At 40.8% G+C, this 9115-nt stretch overlaps 2 protein-coding genes across 2 annotated transcripts; one reads left to right on the top strand and one right to left on the bottom strand.

The window, feature by feature from the left end:
- The first annotated feature begins 2316 nt into the window (after positions 1-2316).
- LOC145484523 (uncharacterized) lies at positions 2317-3834 on the top strand. Its single transcript, XM_081463124.1, has one exon. The coding sequence runs from the start codon at positions 2482-2484 to the stop codon at positions 3733-3735; it is 1254 nt and encodes a 417-aa protein (XP_081319250.1). The 5' UTR covers positions 2317-2481; the 3' UTR covers positions 3736-3834.
- A 2695-nt stretch (positions 3835-6529) lies between these two features.
- On the bottom strand, positions 6530-7959 carry LOC145485365 (uncharacterized). Its single transcript, XM_081464041.1, has 2 exons — positions 7740-7959; positions 6530-7175 (listed from the first exon to the last, which is right to left on the bottom strand). The coding sequence occupies exons 1-2, from the start codon at positions 7814-7816 to the stop codon at positions 6881-6883; spliced, it is 372 nt and encodes a 123-aa protein (XP_081320167.1). The 5' UTR covers positions 7817-7959; the 3' UTR covers positions 6530-6880.
- Between the last annotated feature and the right edge of the window lie 1156 nt (positions 7960-9115).

The following is a 9115-nucleotide window of genomic DNA, read 5'->3' as shown; positions in this document are numbered from 1 at the left end:
TTTCTATGCATGATAGTTGTCGAGGGCGCAGCCCGAGCCAGTTAACTTCAACACATGGAAATCGAGAGCAATTAATCTAGTATAAATCTATCAAATGCGGGTTGAAAGCTACAATGCGCTCGGTCCTCAAAAACGAAAAGACCATAGCGTCAGCTTATAAACTAGTCTACAAGTTTAAAGATTCTTTGAGAGTCAGAAGTCCGTGATGAGCCAATAAAATAGTGAGATTCCAAAGACCTTGAAACCATTTGACGGTTAACATTGAACTGCCTCTTTTGACAGTTTACAGCAACAATTGAGGTTTCTTGACGGTTTTTGGTTAAATTTTGGGCTGTTTGACGGCTGACCGTTAACCCCATTGAGACCCTCGTAGATAGGGCTGCATTTTGAGCAAGTTTATTTGTTAAAGTAAATGTCTTTATGTACAATCTTCTAATCCAAATCTCAGAATGAGTATCCGTTTATTATTTGCTATTCTAAATCTAATATTGATTATTCTTTGTTATTATTTACGATTCAAAGAAAAATTTGTGAGGAAAGTCATAGGGTAAAAAAGAAACTGATCTCTCAAAAAGAAATTTGAATGAAACAACGAATTCTCTTTCTTAGCCTGCGAACAGGTTCACGTTTGAGGAACACACGTGCAAGCAGCAAAGTTTAACCTCGTTCCCACAGTCCCCCTCTCTCACTCTTGGGAGGAGGACAGAGAGACCCTGGGAACAACAGAGATCAGAGATCAAGGCATGCTGACTTCCTTTCTGCACCAGACTCCTTACTCGCTGACTCACACTTCGCCGCTCACGCGTGTGACTAGAAGGTCAGCCGGCTCACAGGCTATCTCTTTCCTGAAGATGAAAACCAATGCAGAGACTTCTGAGAGGGACTGGAGGCTACCTGGAGCTCTTGAATTTACCCAGGCCACTGCACCGACTTCCAACATGTATTTGCTGAAATGAAAACACAATTTTGCTGTGTGAGTAATGCAACAGAACTACACGGGAAATATATCACATTAAAGCAAATAAGAAAATATTTGCATTCTTTAACCATATTATTGTCTTACTTGATATCCCAAATTTCTTAGAAGGACGAAATTCTGTTGTGAATTGAGGTTGCCATTTGATCTTTAATTAATTTTGACACAATGAGGAGGGTAAATTCAGAATCATCAGATAAAAGATGACAAAAACTCAAAAGATTTTCATGTAAATGCTGCACCAGGGAAAGAACCCTGTAAGAGAGTTGACTGGTCTCCAGTCTTCTTCATACAACACGTGGTACGGCGAGAGGGGAAAAGTGCGAGGGGGAACAAGGGGTAAGTAAAAGCCTGCGAACCAAGTAGCTTAGATATCAAAATAACAAAGAACCGAAAAAAGTATATTGCTACAGATGATTAATGAAAATTACAGGACAAGGGTTTCGCTATTGGTACATAAATAGGTGCATCAATACGTGCGGAAAGAAAAAAGTGACCAAAACTCAAAGTAAAGAACAAGAAAAAAAAATTGGGTTAGAAGACGTAGCATACAAAATTGAAAGCGCATAGTTTAGAGTACAACAGTAGAGGCGTGGAGGCGTAGAAAAGTAGAGGTGTACAGGCGTACAGGCGTACAGGCGTAGAGGAGTAGAAACGTACAGGCGTAGAGGTATAGAAATGTGCAGGCGTAGAAACGTATAAACGTACAGGCGTATAGGCGCAGAGGCGTAGAAACGTAGAAGGGTATAACATTTTAATAAAAAGTAGATTACTGTAAAGAAGTATTTTAAAAGAAAAATGCAGACACAATAGCGCTAAGGATTTAATATAGTAGGAAGAATAAAGGAAGAAAAATTTAAGTTCTAACAGAATAAATATAGGGAAAAGCAAATTATGATTGATGAGATAAACCTCAGAATGGGATTAAATAGTACGAAAAATAACAGCACATAATGCGGCAGCATTACGAGGAAAAAAATTCATAAAAGAAAATGAGAAAGTTGTCGATAACCCGTTTGGATGTGTCATTTTGTATATTGTGGAATAAATTAGCAATAATAATAGATTGGTTGCCAAGGCAACGCAAACGCGCATCAGGAAAAAAAAGGGAAAATTAAAAATAGGCCAAGAAAGTGCCGCAAAAGGCATATTGGTTCCCAAGGCTACGCAAACGCGCATTAGGGAAAAAAGGGAAAATTAAAAATAGGCCAAGAACGTCCCGCAAAAGGCGGGCGAAAACAGAAGGCTAGGGGTGAGCCATAGGCGTATAGGCGTATAACTCTACGAAAACTTCTACGGCAAATAGTAGGTAAGTTCATACTAGGGCCCGAGTAGGCCTTAAGTACGATAAAAACTCAAGTGAACTTGAGACTGGCGGTGCTAACTTTTAAAGATAAGCGTTCATACTAAATTGCAAAGTATGCTACTTGCGGAATCGCTTGTCAATCAAACTACGCGGTAAAACCCGCCAAAGCAAATGTAGTCAAGACACTCAAAGCTTCATTATGCCGCGACCTCGAAACGTTCGAATAGCGTCCCTTATTTTGATTTTTGCTTTCCTACTTTTGCGACAGCGGTCTTTCATGCTTCAACAAATGTATTGCTTCGCTTTAATGGAGGAAGCCTTTAGAATTAGCCGGCGAAACCGTCGGATGTTGCTTATTTATATGGCAGGGCACTCACAACAACAAAGACCACAACTGAAAAGAAGAGCTTGGGTTTGGCCTAGACCACAGAACTGGTTTCGCCTTCTTATAGCTAATCCAGCACTGCATTTTCTTTGGAAGGAACATTTTCGTATCACTCACGCAACATTTGAATACCTATGTGACCTAATAAGAGCAGATATACAAAAACAACACACGCGGATGCGAGTGCCAATTAGTGTAGAAGAAAGAGTTGGTTTAGCATTATGGCGACTTGCAACCGGCAACAGTTATAGAAGCTGTGGGTTACAATTTGGATACGGAAAGTCAACAGCGAAATGCATTTGTAGTGAATTCGAGCGCGCTCTTCTTCGTAGGAAGGATCAATTCATAAAATTTCCCTTGACAAGGCAGGAAATTACAGAAAAGGTTGACGAGTTCGAAGAGATGTATGGCATACCTCAAATTGTCGGAGCCATAGATGGTTGCCACATAGAGATAAATGCTCCACCACGAAATCACGAGGATTACTATAATCGTAAGCAGCATTATAGTGTGAACCTTCAAGCTATAGTTGATTCTAACCTGAAATTCATCCATGTTACCGTTGGTTATCCAGGCAGCATACACGATGCTCGCGTCCTTAGACTAAGTGGACTATACGATTTGGCACAATATGAGCAAATTCTTGCTGGCCCGACGAGGAATATAAATGGAGTAGAAATCGGCCCTCTTCTCGCTGGAGACAGTGCATATCCCCTTACCAGCTGGCTCATGAAACCTTACTCAGACAGGGGGCACTTAACTCCTGGACAAAAAAAATTCAACAAAAAATTCAGTGCCCTACGATGCGTAGTCGAGCGTGCATTTGGCATGTTAAAATCACGGTGGCGAATTGTTATGAAAAAAATTGAGCAGAAAACGACAACCCTTACGAAAACTGTTGTTGCGTCATGTGTTTTGCATAACATTTGCATTGAGAGAGGTGATCTATATGATGATGGCTGCGACTCCGATGATGACTCAGACGATGAAGATGAAGGCAGACTTCTATTTGAAACTGGCAACGATGTGAGAGATGCTTTAAAAGACTTTGTGCGGGATAACTTGTAACACTACATTTTCCAACTGCAGGTTTTATTTGTTAACGAATGCTATGTGTAGCACCAAAATGTCATATAAACATATAAACTTGCCGATACAGGCAACAACAAAACAGTAGAACAGTAACAAATATATATATAATTAGAATTAATACAACTGTCTCCTTTTTAGAACATCAAATATGTGCACTGATTTACTTTGATACCAAATCTTTGAAAATGTCCTTAAACCCTGCGAGAATTGCATTTGTTTGTTCCAACTGATTCCTCTGTGATTCCCGAAGCATTTCTGTGGAACGTTCAAATCGTATGTTATCTTGCTCTATGCTTCGTTCCATAAGTTGTAAAAAACTTGTCTGCCACTCAGACGTCGCTGTTTGCTCATCACGTCTCTTCTTTCCTTTGCTGCCAGATTTCGCTGGCTTATCAGTTACCTTTCGTTTCACTCCTTCATTGGGCGTCGCAGTTTCGAATTCATTTTCCATGTTTTCTGTGTCGGCCACGCTTCCTTGTGGAGAGAGTGATGTGCTGCTGCCTTCTTCGAAGGCAAACGTGGAAGAGCCTTCGAGTGCCATTTTGGATGGGTCAACGCTATCGCGATGACCCATCACGTCGTCGAAAAAGTCGAAGTATGGAAACCCCTCTTTGATTTTCTTAAACCCCGCTTCGCCGGTCGACTGAGAGCGTTGCTTTAAAAGCTTATACTCGTACTCGAGATTTTGCTGGCGTTTCTTTACCTGCGGCAAAGTTCTTTCGCTGTCAGGACAGCTTTCCTTGTATGCGATGAAAATTTCATTCCATATCTTAATCCTTTCTTTGTTGGACGCACTGCGTAGCTTACTGTACCGTGGCCCCCATACTGCCAGCATCTCACGAGTTTCGTCTTCTGTCCAGTCAGACGCCTTTAATTTGGTCTTCTTTTTGCCTTCGGAACTTGTTTTACTGACCCGGCTTGAGTTTGCGGATGAAGTCTCAGGCCCTGGTGATGGGGTTCGCGATACTAGGGAGCTGTTGTTGCTTTGTGGTGGACTGTCGCTCGGTTGAAATGCAGCAGGACGGTAAAAGGTCTGGCTGTGTGGTGGGAAATGAAAGAGTTGTCCACTGCGGAAAGGCGTTTGTGGCTGGTTAATCGTTACGGGTACTGCTCCGGCAAATCTTTGGTTTAAGTTGTTGCTATCGAACAGAAAGCATGCTTATGGAAACATGGCTATTAAGATTTTATTAAGAGTAAAACAGAACATTTGTTCAAAAGTCTTTAACTGGTTTAATAAATAAATGAAACTGCACTTACATGAGGCTTAAGTCCACGGAATCGTCGTCCTCTAATCGGTATTGTTGCTGAGCGAAGAAGCGAGGCCGGCTTGCGTTGTAATCCATGCTTTTTGCTTCGCCAAGGTTTGCGTGCACTAGCTTTTCCCGCCGTTTAGTTGATTGACGTGTTATCGCTTTCGCGTGTTTTGATAGTGCCTAAGAACGCATTCGAGAACAGCAAAACTAGACTTAAGAGCGCACTTCGGCTCCTTTGAAAGTACGCCGTTTCTAAGGTTACAAAGTAAGGTACTTGAACTAAAATAAACCCCGTTCACATTCCAAGTAGACCTTGGGCGTACTTAAGGCCTACTTACGTACGTAGTATGAACTCGCCTAGTGTGTCCAAATCTGGGCCACACTTGACCCATCTCACCTTACGGTTCCACCTCGCACCGTGCCACGCACTGTAGAAAGTTGTATGAAGACGAATGGGGACGAGTCAGGTAAGAGAGTGCCCGCTAAAACCTGTATTTGACTCGATAGCAAAACAAACCAGCATCAGCTGTTGACCAAATGATCATGTATAGAATTTCTTCGTCTGGAATTAAGTTTGTGCATGTCTACATGTGTATCAGAACAAATCAAGATCTTGGTAGCAGAGGGTTGTCAATAGTAACTGTTCCTGAAGCTGTTACTGACCTGACTGAATTGCAGGAAATTGACTTGCCAGATAATTATCTGGAAGAGTTACCAACAAGTATTAACAAGCTGAAAAATCTGAAAATGCTGATATTAGACCAGAACCAGTTGAGAGAACTTCCTCAAGCCACTGCTGAGTTGAGTAACCTGACCGTGCTTAGTGTGAGTAACAACCAGTTGTCGGTTCTACCTTCAAGGAACTGAGGGGACTGTACTTGAGTAGTAACCAGTTGACTTCATTGCCTGATGATGTTGGTGAACTGAAGGAGCTGGGATGGCTGGATGTGAGAATGGACACTGGAGACTGGACTTGAGTGATAACCAGTTGACTTCATTGGCTGGTGAGATTGGTGAACTGAAGGAGCTGGTATGGCTGAATGTGAGTAACAATGAGCTGACAGTTTTATCACCACACATAAAACATCTCAATAAACTCCGGGTACTGTTGTGAGGTGATAACCAGTTGACTACATTGCCTGATGAGATTGGTGAACTGAATAGAAGGAGCTAGTGTGGCTGAACGTGAGTAACAATGAGTTGACAGTTTTATCACCACCACACATAAAACATCTCAATAAACTCTGGGTACTGTTGTGGGGTGATAATCAGTTAACTACATTGCCTGATGAGATTAGTGAACTGAAGTTACAATTGTTATCGGAGACAGCGTTTTAGATCTTAGTAGCCGAGGGTTGTCAATAGTTCCTGAAGCTGTGTCTGACCTGACTGAATTGTAGGAACTTGACTTGCCAGATAGTTATCTGGAATAATTACCAACAAGTATTAACAAGCTGAAAATCTCTTGCGGTTGACATCAGAGATGAACCAGTTGAGAGAACTTCCTCAAGCCATTGCTGAGTTGAGTAACCTAACCGTGCTTAGTGTGAGTAACAACCAGTTGTCTGTTCTACCGTCAAGGAACTAAGGGGACCGTACTTGAGTAGTAACCAGTTGACTACATTGCCTGATGATGTTGGTGAACTGAAGGAGCTGGTAAGTAGTGTTACATGATGTGAGTAAAAAGAAGCTGACAGTTTTATCATCACACATAAAACATCTCAGTAAATCTCAAATAGTCCTGAATACCGGACTTGAGTAGTAACCAGTTGACTACACTGCCTGATGAGATTGGTGAACCGAAGGGGCTGGAATGGCTGGATTTGAGAATGGAGACTGGAGACTGGACTTGAGTAATAACCAGTTGACTAAATTACCTGACGAGATTGGTGAACTGAAGGAACTGGAAGGGCTGAATGTGAGAATGGATTACTGGAGACTGGACTTAAGTAATAACCAGCTGAGACTGGTAAATTGAATGAGCCCACAGTATTGGATGTGGGTAAAATCACGCTGACAGTTTTATCATCACACATAAAACATCTCAATAAACTCTGGGTACTGTTGTTGAGTGATAACCAGTTGACTGCATGTCCATTGCCTGATGATATTGGTAAACTGAAGGAGCTGGAAATACTGCTTGTAACTGGAAATCCTGTAAAACTGGAAAAAAATGAAAAAGGTTGTGAAAATACAGAAGGAGATTTGAAGCCAGGCCTGGCACAAAACAGTATGTGTGTAGACCTGTACCTCTTAGGGATTCTTTTCAAAATTTCTGACGAGCATCCCTCTCTTTTTTTATATGGGAGTCTCACTCCTCCCCAGGCCTCACACGAAAACAGTGGTACAAGAAAAGAGAATTTACATTTAGATTAACAAAATAAATGAGGGACTATCCTTTCTTTTTATCGCTGTGTTTTCAACAGGAAATCGAAAAAAAATTATCTGTGTTTCTATTAAGCTATAAAAAACTTGTGAAAGATTGAAAGAACTTTAAAAAGCATTTTCCCAATCTAACACTTGTGTTTTATTATTTATTTATTATTTTATTCCTCCAATTCCTAGCTAATACATAGATATGTAAATACAACGTAAAGAAAGTAAATAGTAACCGATAGTGCTTTGTAAGGAAGCTATAGCTCGCTCAAAATACTGATTTTTTTTTTTGTTCAATGTTTGTTTAGGTCTTGCATGTCATAAAATAAACCTAATCATAAAACAACTTACATTTTGTTGGCACCAATGCTTGCAAGTATGAAGTTCTTGTGATACCTTGTGATGTTGCCACTAAACAGAACACTCATGTTCAGCAGCAATTCATTGAAGAATCTTTCCTTTGGCTTATTACTATGAAATCTATTTATTACCAATCTTTGCAGTTCTACTGTCTTGCAATTCTTTGATGCTTTCTAAATTGAAGTTTGAAGCTAAGTCACTAGTTGCTTTATTGTCAAAACTTGATTCTAGCGAGACTCGCTCTGCAAACTTGCAAAGGGAGTAAAAACAAAACTGAATAATCAGATACAAGTAGCAGCTATTAAATTTTTGTGTTGTATTAAATCTTTCTCCGATAATGAGAGTGCCGATAACCTTGCCCTTGCCCTTGCCCTTGCCCTTGCCCTTGCCCTTGCCCTTGCCCTTGCCCTTGCCCTTGCCCTTGCCCTTGCCCTTGCCCTTGCCCTTGCCCTTGTCCTTGTCATTGTCATTGTCATTGTCATTGTCATTGTCATTGTCATTGACATTATCTTTATCATTGTGAAGGTAAATTAATCAACATGACACGAGCGTGGGACAAAGAAAAATTCTGAGTCCCCGACAGGAATCGAACCCATGACCTCCCGAACAGCGGGCGGGCGCTCTATCCACTTCACCTTCACATTTCATTACCGAGCTTAAAAATTCACCATCTTTATTAATTTATCACTACTCACGATGACTTTGATAGCGTTGATCCTAGCAGTATGCAGAACACCTGTAATATATGAACTCAGTTAAATGACCTCGCTCTCCATGAGTTCTCGTAGCTCAGTGGATAGAGCGCCCGCCCGGTGTTTGGGAGGACATGGGTTCGATTCCTGTCGGGGACTCAGAATTTTTCTTTGTCCCACGCTCGTGTCATGTTGATTAATTTACGTTCACATTTCATTACCGAGCTTAAAAATTCACTATCTTTATTAATTTATCTTCATCATTATTACTATTATTATTATTATTATTATTATTATCATTATTAACAACTTTTTAAAATACAGACAAGCAAATATTAAGGGCAAGGGTCGCACTGTGGCCTTATTTTTTTTATGTCGCGTCATAAGTTGTCCAATAAATTTGTTGTGACATTCACACCACGGGAGTCACTAAGGTTGCATGTGCGCGACATAAATGATATTTGAAACCAGACTGTCAGCTCTTAATATTCACGCGCGAAAACAGCGCCAAATATAATTTTGTAGACCTGAGGCTGGTGCTAGTTTTATTAGCGACATTTCTTCAATCTCTGTTTAATTTGTTCAATGTACAAAACCTTATTGGTTTGTACGTGTTGTACAACATTCGCCAACGAATGGTGTTTACTACAGCCACGACAGTCATGGTTTAAGACC

This window comes from Orbicella franksi, chromosome 4, assembly GCF_964199315.1.
Source record: "Orbicella franksi chromosome 4, jaOrbFran1.1, whole genome shotgun sequence".
Taxonomy (NCBI): Eukaryota; Metazoa; Cnidaria; class Anthozoa; order Scleractinia; family Merulinidae; genus Orbicella; species Orbicella franksi.
Note: the sequence above shows the minus strand (reverse complement) of the source record. Positions and strands in the feature narration are given on the sequence as shown.

What these genes read in the sequence shown, in the direction of transcription:
- LOC145484523 (XM_081463124.1), top strand. Translation starts at nt 2,482, where the DNA reads ATGCCGCGACCTCGAAACGTTCGAATAGCGTCCCTTATTTTGATTTTT.
- LOC145485365 (XM_081464041.1), bottom strand. Translation starts at nt 7,816, where the DNA reads ATGAGTGTTCTGTTTAGTGGCAACATCACAAGGTATCACAAGAACTTC. An exon ending in AGCATTGGTGCCAACAAAAT is followed by an intron (nt 7,176 to 7,739) that starts GTAAGTTGTTTT and finishes ATTTTTTTCCAG; the next exon opens with TTTTACAGGATTTCCAGTTA.